Raw genomic sequence first — 25,447 nt, forward strand, 5'->3', positions numbered from 1 at the left:
CAGTGAGATTTTTCTTTTCAGAGTCACTGGAAAAATCCATTGATTCCTCATCCAGAATCTTAGCAAGCTTCCCTTTCTCACAGTCCTGAGATCCGTTTTCACATACTTTGCCTAAAGTGCTGTGCGTGTCCTCCGGGAGCCTCTGCTGCCTCTTAGGGAAAGAAACTTTTTGAGGAAGAGCCTCCAAGCCCCCTCCTCCTTTATCAAAACACGCATTAAGTGCCTACCATGTGCTGGGGACACGATGATGAACAAGATCTGGTTCCTCTTCCAGAAAAGTACAGCCCATTAACATGAGGGAGAGGGGAGAAGGATACACCAGTGTTTTGGGAGCAGAAAGAAGGGAGCATCAGGTTGCAACCGGAAATGCTCTCTAAACACCGTGGACCCACCAGCTCCCACATCCTCCTTGCTAACCCACACTTTCCCAGCCATGTGTGACTCTGGAGTTTATGCCCGCCTACTGCCTCTCCACGTGTTCTGGCCAACGGAGGGCCCTGCCTCTCATACTCTCCGCCGCAAGGCTGGTGCCCCGTGGCCCCATCTCCCCTTGACGCCTGCATCACGGCGTGGGGGACAGCCCAACACCGCTCCTCACTCTGGGGGAGAGCCAGGAGATGAGAAGGATACAGAGGGGCTCACGGACTGGAGGCTGATGAGGTGCTGGTGGCAGAGTATGGCGACCAGGTTTCCCAAGACCAGAACAGGGAAAAACGGCCTGGATCTTAGCATCAGGAAATTGGCTGAATGAGAAAAACAGTTTCCTGTGGCAGGTCACCAGATTAGAGCTGGGAGATCTGAGCTTATTTGGAGCCTTCCGAAACTTGACTCTCACCCGAGATGCCATGTGTGTGGTGGGAAGAGCATGTGTTTTGGAGTCGGATGAGCGTGGGATGGGGGCCTCGCCCTTGGCTAAAGCCCTCTCACATACTACCTCATTGAACATGCCTTTCGGCTTGACAGCAATAGAAATTCTGCCAGTGTGGTCTGTTAGGTGGAAACGCTCTGCTGCTACCCTCCCTGATTTTTTTTGCCTAGAATTATAGCCTCATACACAGCAGGGATCCAACCAGCTGGAGTCACATTGTCTAGCACCGTGGACAAGGGAGGACTGATGAATGGGTTGGAGGAGGATGGTGGTAATGAGCACAGCTTCCCTCCCTGCCTGTATCAGTTATATGCAGGCCTGCTTGGAAACAGGGGAATGGCTGTAAAGACCCCTGACAGTCTCCTCCAGCTCCAGGAGTCTCTGCTTTTCAGAGGTTAAGTTAATCTCCTCCAACCCTCCCAGTGGCTGCTGCAGCTCTGTCACTGCCAGCCTGTCCCCAGCCCCCTCCTAAGCTATGCCCCAGGCTCTCTGATTCTGGGAGCTGCTGCCAGGTCCTGATGGAAGTCACATGGCTGCAGGGCAGATGCAGCGTGTCTTCCCCCCGGATGACCCTTTGCTCAGGGGCCCCCATCCAGACACTTCATGGGTGGGGAAGGGGAGCAACTAGGGTCTGTTACACAATGTGGCTGGGGCCATAGGGCTTTAAGTGTGGAGACTGCATTTTATCCATCTCTGTATCTCCCACCACCCCAGTGCTCAGTGCTATAAGAAACTTAAAAACACAACCTTTTGATTGAGCCGAGGCATTGTGGGGTTCTAGATGCTACATAACAAGCAGGAACGAAGTGTGGGCTTTGCTCTGGAAGCAAATGGGGGGCTCAGAAGGCTTCAGGACACCAGACCGATATGCCATTGAATGCAGGGTATACAGAAAGAGAAGAAACGGGATGGAAACTGGTTGGGTGACCTCCTGGAGCATCTAGGTGTGAGGTGACAAGCCCCCAACATAGGGCAGGGCGGGGGACAGAAAGGAGAGACCGACATCTGCAACACTGTGGAGGCAGAAGCCACAGTGACAGACTGGATGGAAGGGATGGGCGGGGAGACCCCTGAAGTTTCAAAGATAGAGGACTAGGAGGGTGGGGTAGAGACAGGGAGAGAAATCAATCACGGGCAGCGCTACGAGCTGGTTCTGGACATATTAAATTTTAGGCATCTGAGGGGCATGGGAGACCTCCAATAGGCTATAGAAAATCTATTCTAGGGACTTCCCTGGTGGTCCAGTGGTAAAGAATCCACCTTCCAATGCAGGGGATGCGGGTTCGATCCTTCGTCGGGGAACTAAGATCTCACATGCCAAGGGGCAACTAAGCCCGCACGCCACAACTACTGAGCTCGCGCGTCTCAACGAGAGGGCGGAGGGCTGCAAACTACAGAGCCCACGTGCTTTGGAACCCGCACGCCACAACTAGAGAGAGAAAAAAAAAAACCCAAAACCCACACGCCACAGCTAGAGAGAAGCTCAAGTGCCGCAACGAAGATCCCGTGTGCCGCAGCAAAAGACCCCATGTGCCTCAACGACCCGAAGTAGACAAAAAAAAAAAAAAAAATTTATTCTAGAGCCAAGAAGAGAGGTGAGATGGGGGATGTAGGCTGGGGAGTGATAAGTAAAGCTGGGTTGGGGTGGGAGGAAAGAAGAGACAGGGACCAGGACAGCACCAAGGACAGAAGCCATAGGCTGAGGGAGTGAAACCTGAAGTTTTCTGCCACTACACCTCCCTTCTTCCTCCTGGCCCTGAACTTAAACGCTCCTGATTTTTGGCAAATTTATCTGGTCCTCTTATCCCCAGAGAATATGCCATGCCAGGACTGGGATGCTGCTTTACGGGTAGATCGAGCCATCCAGAAGAGGAAACCGAGGTCCTGAATGAAGACAGGTGTGGGTCCTCCACACAGGAGGGTCCGCAAGCTGGAAAGCACACAGGTGTGTGTTACCTGGCAAGTCAAGAGCAGCAGAGGGGCGGGAACACAGGCTGCTGGGCACCCTGGCTGGGCCCGATGATGCCTCCCTTTCAAGCTCATGGGGTGGAAGCTGGATCCAGAGTCCAACCTGATGGTGTAAACTAAGAGCTAGGATTCAAGGTTCATAGCAGTGTAAAATCTTCCTTTCTCCCTAAACGGCGTGGGTGAATGGCTGTTGCATGTGCCCTGAGCTATAACTGGAATTGCTTTAGAGGGAAAAGCCAGCTGGGTCAGGATAAACAGTCTAAACTTGTGAAAAGAGAGGGGTGAGTGGGAGGGGAGGAATCTGGAACACAAAGTTGAGGATGTTTTGGGTAAGTCCCAGGAGGTCCTGGAGAGGGGGCTCATGTAGCCACTCAGGCCCTCTTCCTGAGCCCACCCTAGGGAAGTCCTTACAATTTAGAGAACTTGGTGGTCAGGATCTATCCCTGCCAGTCCCATGAGAAACTGGTAAGAAGGCTCTGCTCCCATGCAAAGTGGTGAGGGACTCTCAGATAAAGAAGAAGGACAGGCTCGTATCGCACTCGCTAGAAGGACCAGATGATGCGCCTGGGTCTGGAGGGTTGAAGTGTCTTGGCCACAGCCCCTCAGTTAAGAGCTGGAGCTGAGATGAGAAGCCAGGACTTTGCTTACAGTTCTGTGCTGCTTCCGTTACATCACGCACCGGTCAGGATCACCAAGGGCTGTCCCCTCAACAGCCCTGCTAGCACGTTGTGGTGAGAGTAATGGGGACCCCTCTGAGCAGGGACCCAGGGGCTCTGAGTCCTTGGTCTGTCTCTACTTAGCTGTGTGACCAGGGACAAAACCTTTTACCTTCTGGGCTTGCAGCCTAGGAGGCTCTCTGGAATCTGTGATAAATGCTCGTCTTGAATTCCAATTGAAGTCATCAATTACCAAACATTTCCTAAACAGGTGGTTCCCAGACTTCAGTATATATGAGAATCACCAGGGGGAAGTATTAAAAAAGCAGATTTGAGGGTCGTACCTCCAAAGATTCAGGAGCGAAGAAGTCTAGAGTGGACTCTTGACACTCCATTTTCAAAGAGTGATCCAAAGAGAGATTCTGATGTCAGTAGCCAGGGTAAACCTTGTAAGCACCACTGAAGGCTTCGGATGCCACAGAGGAACCGGGGCAGTGCTGCGTAAGGAAAAGCATCTGTCCTCAAAAAGTTCCCAGTGTCGTTGGGGGAGATAGGACACACACCCCCATCCCAGGAAGAGCACATCCTTGGTGACAGATGGAGAGGTACAGAGTCAAAGAGACAGAGGTTACGGCCCTTCACCAAGAAAGCAGAGCAGAGCTTCCAGCGGTGGTTGGGCAGAGAGGTAGGAGGAGGATGTGTGGCAGAGACAGCTAAGTGTTTACCACATCCGGCTTCCTTGTCCGCCTGGGCTCACAGCTGTACTTCATTTCCCAACCTCCCTGTGGTTAGGTGTGGCCACGTGACTGAGTTCTGGCCAATAGCACGTGCATGTACAACACAAACACCATTTCTGGGCCTGGCCCACAAAACCTCCCATGTGTTATCCTGAGCCCCACCTGCCAATGTAACTTTACTTAAAGAGGGAAATAAACTTCTATTATATCCAATGACTGAAAATAACGGGGGCTGTTTGTTACAATAGTTGGTCCACCCTGATCATACAGGATGCAAGAGAGATGATGCAGCAGCTAAACTCAACCAGCATTTAGTCAGCACCTACTTTTGTAACCAGTACTTGGTGCTGCCCTGCACCTGAAGGGGATGTGAGTTCTGATCTTACAGGGCTTACCATCTTCACGGAGAAAAGGAACACTGGGAAGGGCCAGAGAAGCAACGAGAAGTAAATTCCACAGGAGGGGAATACAGGTTCCAGCCCCAAAGGAAGGCTATCGTGTGGCTGCGCTAGCGTGAAGAACCTTTTGAGGTGAGTCTTGAGCTGGGCAGGCTTCTGAGAAAGCACATAGAAAAGCAGTTATATGGTCCAACGTTTCTGAAGATTTAATTTTTAGTGCTCAAATTTGGAACCTACTTCTTTTTAGTATTCTTTTCTCTCATGCCAAGAAGGTCAGGGGCAGGTGCTGAGCCCGAGACCTGGGTGTTCCTGCTGCTGGCAGAGAGATGGGGATTTTCCCTGACTGGTTCCAGGGCTGTCAGGCTTGGATGACGTCCCTGGAGCCACAGAGGTCCAAGAGGAGATGGGGCAAGTGCAGGGACGGAACCAGGAGTGGCTTCGGACTGTGACCTCTGAAACTCCCCCGCCTTCCTCTTTGCCTCTTCCTTGAATTTTTCTTTTTTCTTTTTTTTTTTTTTTTTGCGGTATGCGGGCCTCTCACTGCTGTGGCCTCTCCCGTTGCGGAGCACAGGCTCCGGACGCGCAGGCCTAGCGGCCATGGCTCACGGGCTTAGTTGCTCCGCGGCATGTGGGATCTTCCCGGACCAGGGCACGAACCCGTGTCTCCTGCATCGGCAGGCGGATTCTCAACCACTGCGCCACCAGGGAAGCCCTTCCTTGAATTTTTCAAGAATCAGTGGTATCAGTGTAGACCAGGGAGGGCATGGGTATGGGGGGTGGGGTGGGGGGTGGCATGGGAAAGTATTCCAGCAGTGCTTAAGTATAATATTTAACCACAGATGGAGCCAAATTTGCACCTCCATATCCACAAAGAAAACATGCATGATGAAGATACAGCAAGCAGTATTCTAGGATAGACATGAAGAAGAACTTGTAAAGTTGTAAGATTCTGGGACTGATGAGAGGGACCCCTGCTAGTGTCAAGTGTAGAGTGGATGTTTCTTGGGCCATTGTGCCTTAGGAACAGAGGGTGAGGACCTTATGGAGTGGGGGGATGTAAGGACCCTGCAGCTCTTTCCTAGCCCGAGGTTGTTTGGGTCTTTCCATTTTGTAGAAGGCTCTGAGAGGACAAGGACTGCAGTCCATCCCTGTCACACACTGAGTGGAGAAGACAAAGAAGAGCTCTTAACAAGGTTTCTAAGAGGGGTGTTAGTCCTGGCTCCACCCAGCCTGATATTTGGCCTGGTGAAGTCCTCACGCCTCTCTGGCCTCAGCCTCTCCATCTGTAAAGTGAGGCGCCAGATCCAGTTCCTTCCAGCTCTGACATGCTGCAAGCAGCAGGCTTTCTGTGTCCCCAGAGCATTCACCCCGATGCTCTGGATGGCTCCTGGGGTCCCGGAGCCTTTGGAACATGCAGAGAGAGCTCAGAGTGCCCGTGTCCCTGCTCAGAGGGACTAAACTGCCACCCTCTGCAGGCATTTGGGGAACCGATGGGAGTGGAAGTTGGCCTCACTTCCAGAGTCAGATCCCAGACAGGAGGAAAGGAGCAGCTGGCAGGGATGCCCAGAGGTCCCAGTCACCAGACCCACAAATCACCAAAACCTGCCCTTTGTGGGACTAAAGCAGAAAAACCTCTGGGCTGGGAGATGAGAGATGTAGGTTCTAACCCTGGGTCCATCATGAACTTTCTGTGTGACCTCGAATGACCCCCCACCCCCAACTCCAATGTCTTGGACTGAGTGACCGTGTGTGCACCTTCCTGAGAGCAGCTTGGTCTGCATCTCTGAGCACACAGGTTGGGTTTCCCCCAAGCCACCAAGAGCCCCATTTGGACACAAGAGCCCGGGTAAGCAATCTAATCGTGCCCAGCAGCCAAGGGGGAAGTCCCCAGAGGGCCCCACCTCAGCCCCCTGAAACGAAGACTGAAAACTGGGTCTCTTTGCCCCTCTCAGAGAAGGTCCGAGGCCCCAGGAAGCAGCTGTTTTCTGAAAGGAGAGAACAAGCCGGGGCCCAGGGCCTAGGCCCACTTCCTGTGCTGCTGCCTCTCTACCTTCAGGGCCTCCTCTCTGTGAATGAGGGCCCTTCCCCACCCTCCCACATCCTGCCCAAGGGGCTGGTGAGAGGCCTCCAGGACTCCTTGGAGGCCCGGCCAGGGAAGGCTTCTAGAACAGCAGGAGGCTCCCTGCATCTCTGCTCCAGCCTGGCACGCCCACGGGGCAGATACAGGTTGTTCTGATGAGACTAATTATAGAAGCCAGCTTGGCCTTTCCCGAATATGGCCCTCAGTCTCTCAGCGACCGGGAAGCACATAAAGGCCTTTCCTGGGAGACAGGAAGGAGAAATTCTCCTAGGAGCTCATATGCGATCTCTCTTTGGGTAGGACAAAAGCAATGTCAGGGGTCAGGATGGGGTCAGGAGATGGCAGCTCTCTCTGAAACCCTTTCCAGAAGTGGCTGCAAGGGAGAAGAGAGAGCTAAAATGTTATTAAAGGCGGGAAAACACGCAGAAGAACCAGAGACTGAAATATGTGGATGAAGCTCCCCAGCTCCTGAGTCAGCCACACATACCCCGTCACAGCCAGGGGCCGCCCCAGTGCATGCTCCCCGACCAGAGGCAGCCCTGCACCCCCTGGAGAGGGCTGTGCACATGGCAAGTCTGGTGCTGAGAAAAACCGTCCCCGACAGCAGTTCTGAACCTCGGTCAAGACTCTTCTCACACTGCAGCCAGGCAGAGGCCGGGGATGAGAGGGCTCATGACCACCTCTCTGTTTTTCTTTGAAGCATTTATCCTTATCACTCTGCGTGGGGTTCAACAAAACCCGTTTCTTAGAAGGGATTCTCGTCCTCTGAGGGCTTATAGACTTGGGCAAAATGAGGTCGGAGGCTATGCAGAGGCCTCAAGACATGCAATGAATTCAAGACCCAGACAAAGTAGAGTTGATGTGTGTGCCAAACTGAGGGTGTATCTTCAGGAGTGATGCTTGCAGGGGGATCTGGGGGGACAGTGAAGAGAGGAGGCTCTCTGGGCCAAGGAACAAGTCACCTCTCCCACTCCCACCCCATCCCAGCATATCTTATTGCCAAATATCTCTTTTTCTCCCAAGAAATACCAGAAACAGATACCTTTTTCATTTGCCAACTGAAAGAAACCTCAGCTTTGCAGTGCCCCTTCCTCTACCCAATCATGCAAAAAACCCAGCTTCTGGGACCGAGGGCTTACAGCCTGGCGGGCAGTGAGGGCAACAGCTAAACTTTGTTCTAAAAACAGGAACCATTTCCTTCCCAGGCAGCAGCAAAACTCTCTAGAGCAGTGGTTCTCAACCTCAGTTGCATCTCAGAAGTACCCGGGGAGCTTTTCAAAATCTCCATGCCCAGGCTTCACTCCAGGCCAAGGAAATCAGACTCCCCTGCTGTAGGACCCAAGCAACCACATTTTCTAAAGCTCAGCAGGTAATTCCAGTGTGCAGCCAAGGTGGAGAACCACTGGTCTAAATAAAGACCCCAGATAGCTGGAGTGCCCTTATGTGTATGTGTATGGGCGGGGGTCTACACAATGAGGCAGGAACCCCAAGAGAGAGCTGGACACCTCGCTCTGCAGCCATGCTTTCTGCATGAGCCCTCCTTACCCCAGCCCCCAGTCCTTGAGAACAAGTGCAGCTTCTCGAAGGGGTGCCCCAGAACACAGGTGCTGGTTCCAGGGGCCTGTTTTAGATGATCCCTCAAACACTAAAATCAAAACTTCTCTTCTGATTCTTAGGCATCCTCTCCCAATGGAAAAGTCCGGGGCATTTATTTCAAGGTCAGACCCCAGCCAATGCGGGCCCTACGGGCAAGATGAATTATTAACCACGGAGGCCCCAGAGTCAGGCCTGGGGAAGTTTTTGGTTAGTTCTACTCGGTGTAGGACTGCTAAATTAATGATAAGCCTGCACACACCTGTGAAATTTAACAGCTCACTTCAGTCTACAAACAGGCCCTTTTAGGCAAGCACCTGGCTTGGAGCCCTCTCATCTAAATAACAAAACAAATAAATAACGGAGCTCTGCCACCACTCCCACCAAGTATGTGGCAGATATATATCCGCACTGGGAGGGCGAAGCCAGGGGACTCAGGCAAGCTGGGTGTCTAGCACATACAACCCCATTAGGGAACACATGCAAACTCCTTTAGGTTATCCCCAACTAACCCAGGAAGGCAAAATGGTAGTAGGACAATGACCTAGGAGAGAAGTTTTAGTTTGCTTCTAAAAACATCCTAGACTTCTGCAAAGTTGCGGGACTGTGTTTTAAGATGGTTTCTGGCCACTTGCAATACGGAAGTCTCAACCTATGAATGATTATCTCAGTGAGGGACTGGGTGCCACCCACTTGCCATCGAGAGCTTCAAAGCTCGGATCTGGGGGAAGGTCACCCTCCCAGGCACAGGTGAGCATGTCCCCAAACCACCAGCCAAGCGCTGTCCCCAAATCCTAGAGAGCCATTTTGAAAAGGTCCAGGGACAAGAAATGCTGAAAGGAGCATTTGCCGGTGGTCCCCAAAGGGCTCCAGATCCAACCCGTGGTCTTCTCAGCCAACAAGTTCAAGAGGCTGCCCACCCACCCCCGTAAGACATGACTGCCTGTTTGCCAGGTGCAAGGTTTCCCTTCTAGACCACAGAGGTTATTTCCCAACAATGGAAGTCTCTTGTATTATTAAGTTTACCTTCCAAGGGTGTTTGCTCTGCACATTCCTGAAAAAGGTGGTCTTGGCAGTGAAGAAGCAATCCTCCAGTTCCTCCTCCAGGCTGCAGTACCCACTGCTCATGCTGCTGTCCACTGTCATCTAGCCCGGAGCCCTGGACGGAGGCAGCGGGCGCATCTGATGGGGCCAGGCTCTCGGGATGCGGCGGAGGGAGGTGGGGATCCCTCCCCAGGCGGCCGCGGCGTGAGCTTCTAGCCCCTCCGGGGAGCGAGTCCGTTATCGGGCCGGGCAGACCCGGAGCCGGCTGCCTCGGTTTTTTACACTGGGGCCCGAGTGGCTCGGGCGGCGGGGTAACCTGTTCCCTAAAGGCCGCCAGCACCGGGGTCGGACCCCGCCGCGCTCACCTCGCTCTCCAACTCACTAGGCGTCTGCGGTTTCAGCCCCTCCGCGCCGGCTCCCCACTCCGCCCCGTGCGCCGAGCGCCATCTCGACACCTCCCCCGCCTCCCGCGCCTTTCCTGCCTCGCACTGCACGCAGAGGAGTTCGGAAGCCACTTCCTCTCGCAAGGTTCCTCAGAGCCGCTGGCTGTCGCGGCGCCCCTCCCCCTCCTCCCGCCCCAGGCCTGCGCCTCCCCACCCTGCCCCGGGACCACGTTGGCAAGTGGACCTAGGGCACCGCGAGTCAGATTAGGGATGCAGGCAAGGAATGGACTAGGATGGACCCGAGGGAGAAAATTCCCTCTCTCCTTTCTTCATCCTTCTGGAAGCAGCTCATTCTTATCGCCCAGGATGGCTCAGGTTCAGGAGCAGCACGTGCTCTAAGGTCGACAGTGTCCCTCCTCCCTTCCCCCCATCCATGCCTCACCTCACCCTCTCATTCCCCATTCACTGGGTGAAGGAGCCAGGTCAATCAGAGTGGTTAGAGAAGTGACTGCATTAGAAGAAAATCAATATCTGGCCTGTCTGGAGAAGCAGCAATATTTTAACTCAGAAATGCCAGAAGAAACGGCAAGGGCCCCCCCCCAAAGTGTATGCAAATCATATGCAAAGTTATGGCAAACAGCCGAGCAAGCGGGCTCTTCCACCCACACAGGGAACTTGGCCTTCAGGAAGCCTCAGATTAATAAAGGAGCCTGCAGACACCACCCAGGTTATTGGTGCATCTTCCTGGTGGTCTGGCCAAGAGGGGTCTTTGCCCGATCTTGTGATTCCCATCAAGGACAGCTCAATTACCTTTCTCCCTCAGACTGGATGAAGGAACACCTCCCTTGCCGGGCTGAATCCTTCAGATCCTTCACCCACAGTAGTTACTGCCTGTGCCTGGTGATTTACATGCAGTCTGTCACTTAACTTTCCCAATAGCCGTGAGATAGACACGCGTAGGACGCGTGTTCCTACGCGTGTTCTGGGACTCAGAACCAGGTGTGTGCAATTCTAGGGCCTGTGCTTCTAGCCACTGTGATGTACAGTCTCTCAGCAGGGATGGGACTGATTTGGTGTGCGTGCTGACATCTTTCAACAGAGTGGGGCTTGGAGTCTAAGGAAAAAAAAACAAGCCTTCAGAGCCTGGCAATGCCAGGGGCACCACGCTTGTGGAGTCTGATGGCCTGGGGACCCCAGAGGGACCCTGGGAGCACCCCAGAGAGTGGCTGAGAGGGGTTATCAGGACTTTCTCCAAGTCTGTGTCTCCTGTAGTTCTGACACAAGCCAGTCCTGGGTCACAAGCTGGGTGGAGGGCTAGACTCAGCCCCCAGACTGCAAGCTGCCAACTCCATTTTAAGCTCTGGCTACTTTTGTGAGGAACCCTCTTCCTCCCCCATCTTAATCAAATCTGTCAGCGCTCAGGATGGTTTCAAACTGCAGCCCAATTTGGCTCCATCCTCCCACACAGTCTTTTTTTCCAGAAGCCAGTGAGTGCCTGGCAGGCAGGAACACGAGCTAGCTGAGAGCCAGCGCCCCAGCCGGCTGACCACCCTCAGCTCCGGAGAAAGGTCAATACTGGTAGCTGGGAGATACCTTGGCAGGGAGATAAGTGGAGGTAAACAGCTGGGGGTGGGGGCTGAGGTGAGCTACGGGGAAGTGTTTCCAGGGAGGAACTCACATTAGTGGGGTTCAAAGTAGGTTTTGTCTTTGTCTAGAGCAATCTTTTCTTCAAATGAATATTTTAAAGGCTGGGTTTTTTTGGGGGGGTTACCCAAGAAACTGTGGTCCAGGCAAAGGTTTTGGCCTCACCAGCACCCCCAAGGCCAATGCCAGAATGATGAATGCTGCACGGAGGGGGCACCTGCGTGACCCTTGGGCCATCAGTAACAGCCTACCTGCTTTGTTCAGCCAGGGAAGGAATGCACAGTTTCTTTATAAAAGGAACCTCCTTGCTCAGTGGGAATCCAATATTTAAAGAAAAAGCAGGACCCAGATTCTCTGGCCACCCTGTGTCCTTGGAGCCACACGGTGACCTCTGCAGAACGGCTACAGTGCTACACATTTAAAATGTACAATCTTAAAATACAGCTAATAACAAGCCTTTTGAACCACAAGCCAAAGCACCCCAGGAGTCAGCGCGAGTCTCTCCTCGTGAGCAGCACACTAGATGCCAGACCTACTTAGGAAAGGTCTAAGTGACACTGCATTCTTTTAGGGTGCTGCTCCCTGCCAGTCCAAATATTATGAAAATTGACATCTGAATAGAGCTTTTCAAAGCCCTTTAACCTCATCACTTAGGTTGCTCTACAACCTTGAGAGCAGATTTTATCCCCATTTTACAGATGAGGAAACTGAGGGAAGCAACATGTTCCATCACAGCTCATTACATACTCTCAAAGCCTCGTTAGTGTCTCTGTCTCTATCCCCACTCCACCTGTCAATGAGTCGAGGCTTGGAAGGAAGCCACGTGTAAGACGCCAGCAAAAGGGAGCCTGTGCTGGCGAGGACCCTGGGATGTTTCTGAACCCGGCAAAGATCACATACGATACAATAAGTTGGCCAGCCTCCAGGAGGAAAAAAATCCAGATAGAAGCTCCACAGTCCCAAAAGGAGGAAGACTGGCTTCGTTTCAGTGTCCAGTGACTCTGTACTTCTTCCCCATGAATAATCAACAGTAGCGGTAACCTGACCAGGGAAGGAGGGAAGGTGGCAGGAAGAGCCTGCGCAACAGCCTTTCAAGGCTCTGGAAGTGAACACACAAGGACAGGAACTGGCTGTTCTTGTCCCTGGTCCCAGGAAGAGGAGTCTGGACCTGAAGATGCAGCATCCGGAGCCGCAAAGCCATGGCATCATGGTTGGGGGGTGGGTTTCAGAAAGCCCCACTGAAATGGTGGATGGGCGACTTCCCTGTCTCAGAGCATCAGATGATGAAAGACATTATTTGAAGCTGTCTTCCTCTCTCAAATGCCATCCTGACACGTAGCCAGATCCCCTTGTTAAATCCACCCTGTGGGTCTGTGTTCCAGAAAAGCTGTGGTACAAAAATGGAAGCCGGGAGCTGGTATTCTAGGCCCAGCTCCAACTCTAGCTTGCTATGGGATCTTGAGCAACTTTGGACCTCAGGTCTCCTCATCTGAGCAATTGAGGAGTCCAGATATCAGATTTGGGGCCTCGTGACCGAGCAACATATTCAGAGGCTGAAAATGGGGTGAGGGGCCAACCCTTCCCTGAAACCTGTTTTGAAATCATTATTAGCCGCCTTGTGCAAGCGCTGTCCTAGGAACTTTATGTGCTTCATTTCATTTAATCCCTACAGCGTACCAACGAGAAAGCTACAGTTATTATCTCTGTTTTACAGAGTGGAAGAGGAGGTTCTGGCAGGTTCAGTAACTCGCACATAGTCAGACATGCTAGCTCATGGTGGAGCTGAATCAGCCCGGCTGGTCTGACTCCAGACCCCAAGCTGCTGAACTCTCTGCAGAGCATGTAGCACCTATCCTGGTTGCTCGCAGAATAGCCATACTGCCTGAAATCGCAGTCTGACACAAACAAGTCAGGAGCTACTGTCTCAGTTTTCCTACCACCCTGTCTTCCCTTTGGCTCATTGGGGGTTTCCAGAGCTCAGCCATTGACTGTTTTCTCCACCCCACTCTATGTGCCCGTGTTCTCCCTGGGAGCTTAGTCTCACCTAGGCCAATGGTATCAACTATACTTTATACACATGTCTCATAATTCTCTCTCTTCCAGGTAGCTCCAGATGAATACCTGCACCAGCTCACTGGGTACCCAACTCTCCCCACTAGAGCCTCACTCTCAACAGGCCCACATTGAGCTGATTATTCCCTGCCTCGCCCTCCACCTGCTCCCCTTCCTTTAGAATTTCCTATCTTGATGAGTGCCATCAGCATAGGTTATTGCAAAGCCTTCCTGTAGCTTCCCTTGTTCCCATCTCTGCCTCCTCCAAACTCCTCACTGCCTTGTTGCCAAAGTTACCCTTCTGGACCAAGATCTGAACAGTGTTGTTCCATCATAAAACCTTTCCATTCAGATGTCAACTAATAATTATTGAATAAGTACTGAGTTTCACGACCTAGTATCAAGCTTATTCATTTATTCAACAAATAATTACTAAGCACCTTCTACATGGCAGGCACTAGACTGGGTGTTCTGAAGAAGATATACTTCCTGCCTTCTCATAACGGCCAGTGTAGTGGAACGACGTGAAATAAGACATTATATTGGAGTTACCGAGCTCTCACACACTTCATTCTCTCACTTAATCCTTATAACCCCGCAAGGACGTATTTTACAGATGAGTAAGCTGAGGCTCAGGGTGGCTAATTTTGCCCAAAGTCAAAGAGCTAGTAAATGGTGGAATCAGATTTCAAACCCAGGGCCTCTGTGTCTGACAATTTTTCATCACAGTTGGCCCTCGTCCAGTGACACCCCAGTGCCTACAACAATATCCTGAACTCCAGAGCGGGTCCTTCAAGGTCCTTCAGAGCATGTGCCCAGCCAACAGGTCATACCCATCTCCAGCTACCATCAAGCATCCCTCCTTACAGCTGCGCACATTTGATTCACGTTCCCAGCAGCCGCCCTGCCCTCTTGTGGTCTTGCTCTCACTGTTTCCTCTGCCTGTCAAAATCCTCCTGGGTCCTCCCACTTCCTGACACACGTTCACCAACCACGACCACACCTCCCCCGGTGCCTCTCAGAAGCAGCCTTTCTCAGATGTCCTCTCTGGGGTGGATCTTAAGAATGCCACCCTCCATCCTGAGAGCAGCATTTGACAGCATTAAACCGCCGTGCCCAGCACAGAGCTCTATTTCCCCCCAGGTGACTTCCTGTTGTAAGAGGTACATGGCTGCACGCTATTTAAGGCTGACTCACAGGAGAGTCACTTTCTTGGGGCTTCTAGCCCACTCCACCCTTCTCTCGCTTGGCTGCAAGGCTGACAGCTTTGATAAGGCCTTGACACTTACAAACACCAAAGGCAGTTAAATCAGCCCACACCAAGAAGCAGAGGCCCTGAAGAGCTCATGCTGGGTCTGAGTCAGGCACTGGGAGCCTGGCATCTTATTGCCCTCCTTTAGGGAAACTAGAGAATCATAAAAGATGTTTCTGATCAACAACCCCATCCCTCACGTGGCCCTCTTCAGTCCTCTAGTAGCCAGGGCAATGTGGTCACAGGCGTGAGACGTGTGAATAACTCTTGCACTACTACACATAGAAATAGAGCCTTGTTGCCTCCTTAGAGCCTCAGGACAACCTGGAGAGCCAGAGGTCATCTCAGACACCTACTGATGCTAGGATAGTAAGAGTGGGTGGGGCTGTGAGGAGCACGGAGAAATGTCTCCAGTGCTTAAGGATTTCTAGAGAAATAAGTACTAGAGCTCTGTCCCTCCTTGGAGCCAGGATATCAAGTGCCTTCTGGTGGGAAGCCGTTCCCCTCTGTCTGATCAGAATTGGGCTCCCCTGGGTTGGCCTGGGCTGGTGAGAGTGGCCTTAGGGCAGCTCCCGTTAGAGGCAGCTGTTTAGTGGAGTCGAATCACTGACAGCTTTGGCCAGCACTTCTGGCTTCTAGAGCGTGGAGGGAAATCTGTGGATGGGGGAACAACTGTCCCAGATATAGCCAGAGTGGAGCAGAGCGGCTGGGGACTGGCTCCTTCCTTTGGCATCTGAGGATGGGCTGGCAAAAAATGAGATAAAATGGAATCATAAAATGTATTTGATTAATCCAAAAGAAGGAAGAAAAGAAAAAGGAAGCAAAGAACAGATTTGACAAATAGAAAACAAACAGCACGATGAGACTTAAAATCTAATTATATCAATAATCACATTAAATGCAAATGAGCTAAATAACCCAATTAAAGGGCAGAGATGATCCAATTGGATTAAGAAAAACAAGATTCAACTATGTGCTGTCTGTAAGAAATGACCTTTAAATATAAAGACACAAATAGCCTAAAAGTAAAAAAATAGATAAAGAAATATCATGCTAATGGTAATCAAAAGAAAGCTGGAGTGGCTTTATTAACATCAGACAAAGTAGATTTCAGAACAAAGAATATTACTGGGGATAAAGAAGGTTATTTCATAATGATAAAGTGTCAATTAATCAAGAGAATGTAATTATGTTAAATGTTTATGCACTGAATAATGGAGCTTCAAAATACAAGATAGAACTTTAAGGAGAAATTGGCAAATCCACAATTACATTTGGGATTTCAACACCCCTCTCTCAATAATTGATAAAACAAGCAGACAGAACACATGGTATGCCTCAACAAATGTTAGCTACTGTTGTTATCAGTCACAATTCAGTTTGATAAACCTTTATCGAGCATTTCAGAGGAGACCCAGGACCAGAATTCCCAGAGAGGTATACAGGTATCAATCAAGAGTGTTACTTAGGTGTCATTATCAGAATCTGTGTGCAGAGGAGAAAAGGTTGTGAATTTACAGGCACAAAGAAATGATAAATCAGACTAGAAGTGTATCATGGTGAAAGGAAGAAATGGTATACCAGGATAGAAGGCTTTGAGTGCTAAATAGAAGCCACCTTGTAATGTTTTATTGGTTTTTGTGACTTTAAAGCATTTAGCTTAATAGTAATGATATTATTATATTGTTTTAAGATGAAAAATCTGTTACAATTCATAATATTAGGAGTGAAGGTAAGTAAGCTCCTTCACGCAGGCCATAAGCTCAATTCTTTCTGCAGACAGCATGACAGAGAAGGGTCATGAAAGGATTGAGTGACCCTCTGAAAGGAAAAATAAACTTATTGCAAAAGAAAAAAAAAAGAAGAGCGTTACTTAGGGAGCCCCAGCCTCTCTGCAGAGATAGGCTTGGTTCCCCAGGTTCTCCCCTCCCGGCTCCCTGGCTCCCCCGTGTGGTAGTTCTGGGCTCAGCCCGTGACGTTGGGAGGAGGGCCCGGGCAGGACCGGTCACAGGCGCTTCCTCCATTGGAGGGTTCTGGAAAAGCAGAGCTCCCAGTAGGGTGACACTGGTGTGGCTGCAGAGGGCGCACAGGGCTGGGAGCCAGGAAACTCGGCTCTGCACTCCAGCTGAGTCACTGCTCACTGGCTGCAGGGGCTGAGGGAGGGGATTCCAGCGGGGGCCCTGCCTGCTAAGGAAGGACAGCGGTGGGCTAGGGGTGGAGGTGGGGTGCATAGGCAGAAAGGCAGCAGCGACCTGACCTGTGGGGCTGAAACACCAGCAGGCTGAGCTGACCCACCCTGGAAGCCGTCTGTCCCTGTGGTGAATGGGGACAGGGTCTTGAGTCTTTTTATCAACAGAGTAGAGCAATAACTCGGGCCGCAGAAGAGGGGATAATCGTTAAGTCTTGCGGCATCAAGTACCCGCCAAACCACAAAGCTGTAGTGTCCTGGTTTTCTATCCAAGAGAGTAATCCATCTTTCTGGTATTGTGGAGAGTAGGGAGAGCCAGACCATGAAGGGTTTTGTGTGCTAATCCAGATTTAGACTGATTTTGAGGGTAATAGGAAGCCGTTGAGGGTTTCCATCACAGGGTGACACGATAAAAAATCCAGTAAGGCTGTTGGAAGCACCAGAGTTGGCCCTGGAATGTCACCTGGTGATACTGACATGCTTTCACATACATCTTCTCACCGGAGCCACACAACCAGCATTTCTCAGAGGAGAAACCTGAGAGGCTTGTTCCCAGTCACATGCCAAGATCAACATCTACACAATCTGAATTACAGCCTAGCTCTCCTGTCACTCAGGCCAGGGTTCTTTCTTTTCTTTAAGAAAATATGTATTGCCTTTTAGAAATGTTACACTAGAAACACATGACAGCGTCTGGTTATTCAAACAGCCCCGAAGCAAACAGCAAAAGTCGAGAGTTCTCTCATTCTCCCATCACCTCCCACCCCCTCCCAAAGTGAATTCCCTTCGAACAGCTGGCTGGGCGCCCTCCAGGCCCTCACTCTGCATTTAGAGACACACGCATACACACATACACACATATGTACAAAGTAGAAATGGGCTTGTCCTGCATGTACCACCGGGTGACTTGTTTCTGTTGGCACTACTCCTTGTCAGTACATACGGATCCCTCCCTCCTTTGTAAAGCACCTTGGCCTTAGTGCTGGTGGCTGGAACTTCCGTGCCGGCACCCCCGCCAGTAAATAAAACCTTAAGTACATCAATGGTGACTGAAGGATTTTAAATTTTTCCTTTAACATAAGTTTACTCAAATAAATCTATGTAAAGAGAAATATTAAGTAAATAGTAGGGCTTCCCTGGTGGCACAGTGGTTGAGAGTCTGCCTGCCGATGCAGGGGACACAGGTTCGTGCCCGGGTCCGGGAAGATCCCACACGCCGTGGAGCGGCTAAGCCCGTGAGCCATGGCCACTGAGCCTGCGCGTCGGGAGCCTGCGCTCCACAACGGGAGAGGCCGCAACAGTGAGAGGCCCGCGCACCGCAAAAAAAAAAAAGAAAAAAAATTAAGTAAATAGTAGCATAGGCGGAATACTGATATGGCCAGAATCTTAAGTGTGGAAAGTGCCCAAGTGAGGTTTGGGAACTGCTGTGGGAGGGGCTGGACTTGGCAGGCGGGGACCTGGGAGCCTGGTTTCTGAATGCTGCTCCTGGGTTCTGGAGGGCCAGGGGGAGGGGATGGAATCGGAGCCTGATGGATATAAGATTCATTCCCCGGCTGCAAGTGATTTGAGCGGAAGGAGGAGTGCTTATGTTTTGGTCTTGTCATCTGTGCATTCCATGTACCAAGAAAAGTGGCACCGAAGGCCTGGGGAACAGAGCTGCTAGGACCCCCCTGTTCTGCAGCGGGTTATGATGAGCGTCAACAGCTGTAGGCAAGGGCTTCCTCTCTTGGGATCTGCTTCCCCAAAGGCAAGGAAAGGACTGAACCAAACCAGCAGAGGTCTCACTTCATCCCCACGGCACTGGGGAGCTACTGGGAGTTTTTTTCATCAGAGGGGTGACAGGATAAGAGCACCTTTAGGACCACCTGAAGTATAATATCTTTGGAGCATGCCCCCAAATAAAGGAACTACAGCTCTTTGGGCAAATGTATTGTGATCTTCAGCCAATGGCAACCATGTCCTCTAGGAAACAGGCTTAAACTGAAGAAGGGATCTGGGGTAGACTTGAAGGGGATTCGCTTGGTCAGCATGGGTGACCAAGAGAAAAACCAGACATCACAGACCTCTGAGATCTCCAAGGAGAGACTGACAAAAACATAGGCAGCTCCCAGACACTCTTCCTCTGTTTCTCCACCTGAGAGAGACATGCACGAACCACACACCTTGTAAGAGTGCAGCTGGGGCTCTGAGCCCATCCCTGTCCCCTCACACGCCCGCCCCTTCCTCCCTCCCCGCCTCTGTCTGGCATGGCAGAGAGAAGACAGACAGAACCTTGGGATTGCTGCTTTTCAAAGGTTGAGGCCAAACACTTATCCACAGGGTGATTGCAACTGTGTTTTGAAAAATGTATGAATGTACCGGAAGAAAATATAAAAATGTTAAATAACAGTGGTTCCTTCTGGATGGAGGAAGATCAATGATTTTCTTTTTTTTTAAGGAACAAAGCGGAGAGACCTCCTAACAGCCATGTGCCTCCAAACTAGTGGAGCTCTGACCATGGCCCGGGCCACAACAAATGCCCACGCCCACCCCGAAAACAGCACTCACACATTTGGTTAGCTCAGACCAGGTGACGAGGTCAAGGTGAACGAAAGCTCCATGCTGGTATGCAACAGAAAATCGAGCCAAGGCAGAAATCAGCACAAACAAGCTTTTTAGAAAAAGGCGAGTTAGCCTGGAGCAGGGCCCAGGTTTTATTGACAGAAGGCTAGGTCCTGTCCCTGTTGTGCCCTGAAGCACGCAGCCAGCCCTGTCCAAGGCAAACACTGCAGCCCAACCCAGCCGGCCCGGGAGCAAACCCCATTCCAGGCTGGCTGCCGGTGGAGTGCTGCTCTGCTGCACCCACGAGGGACTCTTGGCTCCTTCTATGTGTCTTCTATATCTCAGTGGTGGTTCTGCTCTAGACACAGCCCTGATTAACTTGCCAGAAAATTCCAAAGTTGACTCATCTCCCCAGCAGAGGGAAGGGAGTCACTCTGCTTCCAAAGACTCAGATCTGGAAACACCTGTTCACTGTTGAAATTCTGAGAATGAGACAAGGCATGCAGCAAACCCCAGGCCCTGCTCTGGGGCCTTCCCTCCCACCCACTTGAGAGCTGGCTAAGCCACTGTAGGGCCGGGTTGCTCAACCTCCACACTGCTCACATTTGGGGCCAGATGATTCTTTGTTGCGGGGCTGTGGCTTTCCTGTGCAACGGAGGCTGTTTAGCAGCATCCCTGGCCTCTGCCCACTAGGTGCCAGTAGCCTCCTCCAAGCTGTGACAGCCAAAAATATCTCCAGTAGCTGCCAAATGTCCCACCTGGTGGAGGGGGGCAAAACCACCCCCTCCCATTTGAGACCCGCTGCTCTAGAGGAAGAAATAGAGACCCAAAGTAGAAATGCAGGATGTAGCGGGGTGAGCTGGCGCTGAGATGGGGATGGGTAGGCTCGAGGGGAACAGAAAGGAGAGGGACTTGGAAGTTCCCAACGGAAAAGAAAACTGGGAAAATAAAGAGTCGTTTAAATAAGATTTTTAGTAAATGTTGTTATATGGGGTGCTATGTAACTTCCCTCCTCCATCTTCTAAAGAAAACCTTCAGCAAAAATCTGCATCATTCACCAGGGCTTTGGGCGTCAGATTGATTTGTCTCCCTTCCTTTTGTCACTCTGGACAGGGCAAGGCCCTCCCAAGAGGTCTGGTTACATTCAGACTACGTTATAAACAGTTCCAATTCCAAAGTGTGTGGAGGATGTACATAATTTTTTTCTCATACCAAATAAACGAGTTACTTTATTCTGTTTACACATGGAGGATTCCTCCACGATGAACGAAGTTGATCCAGATTTATTACTTGTCCTTTTTTTCTTTTTTAAATCTTTTGGCTGCACCGCTCGGCATGTGGGGTCTCACTTCCCTGGCCAGGGATCGAACCCCCACCCCCTGCGTTGGCAGCGTGGAGTCTCAACCACTGGACTGCCAGGGAAGTCCTATCTTGTGGGCAAACCCCAATTGGCAGTACCCCAAATGACGCAGCATTCTTAACCAGGGATAGGTCTGTCTCAAGTACATTTTCAAGACCTGCAATACTAGTATGCTCATCTATGGAAACAAATACAGAGTTTCAAAACAATCACCTTGCACTCGATTCATTACAGAACCTGCAAGAGGAGGAACTACTATATAACTGTCATCACATATTAGCACATCCAGAAAAATAAATCCTGTGTTACACAAACTATGTTCTACATTGTAATCTAGTGATCCAGAGAGTTGAGGGCCTGCGTCAATGATCTTATCAATAGCACATTTCTCAGGCAAACTGCATATCTTTATGTCATCATCTGTGATATAGCCAGCCTACACCACTCAGCATACGTCTGTGGCAATTTCCACTGGCTTTACTGGTAAAAGATAATGGGCCGTTTTCCTTGTGAAAAAATTTTTTTATGATCTACATATGTTCATCAGATCAATGTACTGGTTTCTTCCTATGCTAAGAAGCCTTAGGCAGGCAGCAGCAGTAAAACTGGGCAATGAATCATAACTTTTCTCACTGTTCATAATGTCATCCATGATCCCAGGATAATATGAACATGGTGTTATCCTCAGGCCCTTTACCATATCTGATAAAGGGTAAGGGTACAGCATGAGGTGTTCTCGACTGCACAGTTCTCCATAGTACTTGGTTCATCTTCTTGACATGCTTAAGTATTTCTATATTGTAACTGACTGCAAATAGTGTACAGGACAACCTGCTTCTCATATTCTCTCTGTGAATTTCCAAGACTCTGCCTCACGTTGACTGGCAGCTTATTCCAGGGGTAGTTGTGCCAGATGTGGAACTCCCCGGCTACGTGCATGATGCTGGGAGCCGGGGCAGGTGGCAGCGGCCGGGCCCGAGGCTGGAACGATGCCTCCCGCCTGCCCGCTCTCACACTGCGGATGGCCCAGGCCGCCCCATGGCCAGGATGTTTGAGGGCTCAGCGAGGCCTGGGCCACGGGGGCGCAGGAGCAGTGGAGAGGGGTGGCTCCAAGTTTCTTCCGGATGTACAGAATTTTAAAAAATATTTTTTAGGATGAATTCAATATCATTCTTATAAAAATACACATCATATTTGCTTTCTAGTACTACTTTCCCAGTGGGAAAAAAAGGCCTGGGGAACAGCAGGGAGGCCGGTAGCATCCATGGGTGGACCAGGTGACTGAACATTGTTGAGCATGTACATCATGGTCAGAAAAAGCGTGTGGATGGCTAGTCTGGGGACTTGGAACTGGACCCTGATTCCCCAGGCCCACTTGTATTCTCTTGAGGAAATAACCAGTCATTCAGCATCTGTGTTGTCTCTCATAGCACTCAGGGCTTTTCTCTCAGAAACATGGGGTTTAATTAAAGTCTTGCTCCCCTACTTTACTGCATCACTAAGTTCCTGGCATTCCTGGACCTGGCACATGCTCTACATTCAAACATATTTGTTAAATAAATAAACGGATGATGTCCTTACAGTAAGGATGGACACTCCTTACTTCCTTAACCAGCAGCATCTGACTCATACATTAAGGCTTACAGTAAATGTCACCTCCTCTGGGAAGTATTCCCTGATTTCTCCCTACAGAAACAAGTGCACCGTATACTCAAAATGCTTCATTCATACTTTTATTGAAACATGCATCACACTATATACTATTAGGTTGTATTCTGCCTCCCCTGCCAGAATGTAAGCTCTCTGAGGACAAGAACTATGATGTATCATTTATTATCCCCACTCTTACCAGTGCTTGGCACATAGTAGATAATCAATGTTTGATCAATGCAAGAATTAAAAACAACGCTCTCCTGTCTCCTTCCCAAATCCTCGACATCAAAGGTCAGACACACTCTAGTTTGAGTGGCTTGGCAAAGCCCAGAACCAAGAACTGCTTTGGGCATCAACTTCCTGGTCCTTTGACCCAGGGAAAGAACATTTGCACAGTCCCTCTGAAGTTGATCTGCTCTGGCTGGCTGACTGGCAGGCAGGATGATGTGCTGAGAAGCCTCAGCCCCAGCATGCCCATTGCCCCAGGGCTATGAGGCCTCAGAGGATCCTCAGGAGCTTCCTCTGGGACCCCCACCACTACCCTTACCCATACCCACATCTACGGCTGAAGCCCTAGGCCAAAGCAGGCTCTGTGCTTGGGGTGGACTACAGGGCACTTCTCAATACTGACAGACTTCTCTGTGTCACCGATTCTGTTCCATCCCCCCAGCCACCTGGAAGAGGGTGTGTGATACTGTGATTCTTTAATAAGAAATATACATTTGGTCTCTGTCTCCTTTCCTGGCACAGAGCTCCTAAAACCCTTGGAACTTCCTAAGTGAGGAGAGCAACAAAGGTGTTTCTTGTTATGTTAATGAGGTGATTTTGGAGGCCACCTAAGGATGCAGGCTAGTTGCCAGGAGAACCAACCAAGTGTTAGAGGACTGGAACTTTTTTAGTCCCACCCCCTGACCTCTGGGGAGGGGAGAGGGGCTGGAGGATGAATCAATCACCAATGGCCAATGATTTAATCAATCATGTCTGTGTCGTGAAGCCTCTATAAAATCCCAAAAAGTTGGGGCTTGGAGAGCTTCTGGGTTGGCGAACATGTGGAGGTGCAGGGAGAGTGGTGCCTGGAGAGGGCATGGAAGCTCTGTGCCCCTCCCACACACCTTACCCTCTGCATCTCTTCCATTTGGCTATTCCCGAGTTAGATCCTTTTATAATAAACGGATCATCTAGTAGGTAAAATGTTTGAGTTCTGTGAGCTGCTCTAGCAAATTAATTGAACCCAAGGAGGGAGTTGTAGAAGGTGACAACATGGCCTTGCAATTGGTATCTGAAGAGCTGGTGGGGAGGCGTACAGATCGTACCAGAATTGAGGTGAACTGCAGGACACCCAGTGGGTGTCCGATGATTGCTTTGGTGGTGTGGGACCCTCGCCCCCCACATCAGAGTTGGGTGCAGAATCAGACTGTGTGCTGTGGACCCCATCTAGCCAGAGGGGACCTCAACATCCAGCTTATGTGGAACACTCATGCCACCTCCCACTCACCAGAGCTCCTGGGAGGGACAGGGGAGCCCGGGACACCTCTGAGGCTGTTCCCAGCCTGGTCCTTGAGCCCTTGCTGCCTACCTGGCTGAAGGTCGAAGTGAGGGTGCTTTCTGGAGAGGGTCTGTCCCGGGAGGGGCCTTCCTGCTGACTGCAGTCCAGCTGGATCAGGCTACGGCACTCCGGGTGGCAGGTGAATTTACAGTCTGGAGGGAGAGAACCATAGGGGGATTAGGGGCCAGATAGGAGGCCCAGAGAAATACCCTGGAAGATGGCGTGTATCTCCTGGAGGGAAGAGCACGCAGGAGGGAAGTGGAGGGGGGAGAACACCGTGAGAATGTCATCCGCTCTCTGCGCCACCATGAATGGTGAAGGTGAACAGGTGCTTTACAGTTTGCAAACTATCTGCACCTCTGTTATTGTGCGTGACCCTGCAACCATTATTACTGCCACTTTATAGACAGGAAACTGGGGCCTAGGGACATTGGTGATTTTCTAAGGGCAGATCATCTGGCTTCTGGCTGGCTCTCTTTCTACTAATTTATGTTAATCACCAGGGGTCATGGATCCCTGGGGAAGGACTTAACTTTTCTGGGCCTTGTTTTGCAGTCTGTAAAATATAGGTACTAACTGCCCTGCCTAGTGCACAAGGATGTTTATAGTTACAGGGGAGAACAGGTCTTAATAAATTAAAGGTGCCTCCAGGGACAAAAGCATTATTATCAACAGGAAGGGCTGTCACCTGTCTCTGACCCTGACCCATCTAGAAATGTGGGGTGGCTTCTCTAACCCAGCTGACATAGCTTACAGACAACATCCCAAACTAGGTGCTTCAGGGAAAAGCACACGTCTATTTCCTAGACAATGTTCACTTCCACGGATGTAAGACTTAATTACCAGAGCTGCAAAGAGTCTGGGGGACTACCTCGCAGATGAGGAAGCTGAGGCTCAGAGAGGTAAAGCTAGGTGCCCAATGACACACAGCTCAGTGGCAGAGCCAAGGCTGTGAGCAGTCTCCAGCTTCCTCAGGGCTCTCTCTGGAGCCTCCCTGGCAGAAGGGAGGTGAAGTTGAAGGGGGCAGGAGGCAGAGAGGCTGGGGCAGGCAAGGGGAGGGGAGTGTGTATGGAGAATGGGAGTGAAGAAAAGGTGGGCAGCAAGAGAAATCAACACAAGCCCATCAGCAGGCAAAATGCTCAGATTTGAGGTTGGTTCTCACAGAAGCTGCTGGGCCCGCCAGGGTCACCTGTCCTGGAGGTGCCACAGCCCAGCCAGAAGGCCCAGCTGAGGGAGGCTGCCTGAGTCTCCATGAGAAGGCTGCTCGATTGTGATGCCAGGTGCATGGGGATGAGGCAGGGGACACGACAGCCTGGACTTGTTTGTATCACCTGGGGACGAGGGGACAACTTTTGGCTGATAAGGGCTGAGCCTCCTGACACCCTTTTCCTTCCTTTTAACAAGCTCCAAAACCTCGGCACATTGGGACTATCTTCTTAAAGCTGTGAAGCGCGCTCCGTCCTGGGGAGGTGTAGGGGTGGGTC

General features: G+C 50.9%; 1 protein-coding gene across 2 annotated transcripts in view; it reads right to left on the minus strand.

Moving 5' to 3' along the window:
• RASSF5 (Ras association domain family member 5) overlaps positions 1 to 25,447 on the minus strand; it is a 71,229-nt gene that overhangs the window by 20,660 nt on the left and 25,122 nt on the right. The window contains exon 2 of one of the 2 annotated variants that reach the window (XM_059072037.2): positions 23,994 to 24,115. In XM_059072037.2, coding sequence (XP_058928020.1) covers positions 23,994 to 24,115 — 122 coding nt within the window. Of the gene's footprint in view, positions 1 to 9,326; positions 10,067 to 23,993; positions 24,116 to 25,447 lie in introns of those variants that run through there. The other variant, XM_059072207.2, reaches the window with a different exon arrangement.

Source organism: Kogia breviceps, chromosome 1 (genome assembly GCF_026419965.1).
Source record: "Kogia breviceps isolate mKogBre1 chromosome 1, mKogBre1 haplotype 1, whole genome shotgun sequence".
Lineage (NCBI taxonomy): Eukaryota > Metazoa > Chordata > Mammalia > Artiodactyla > Physeteridae > Kogia > Kogia breviceps.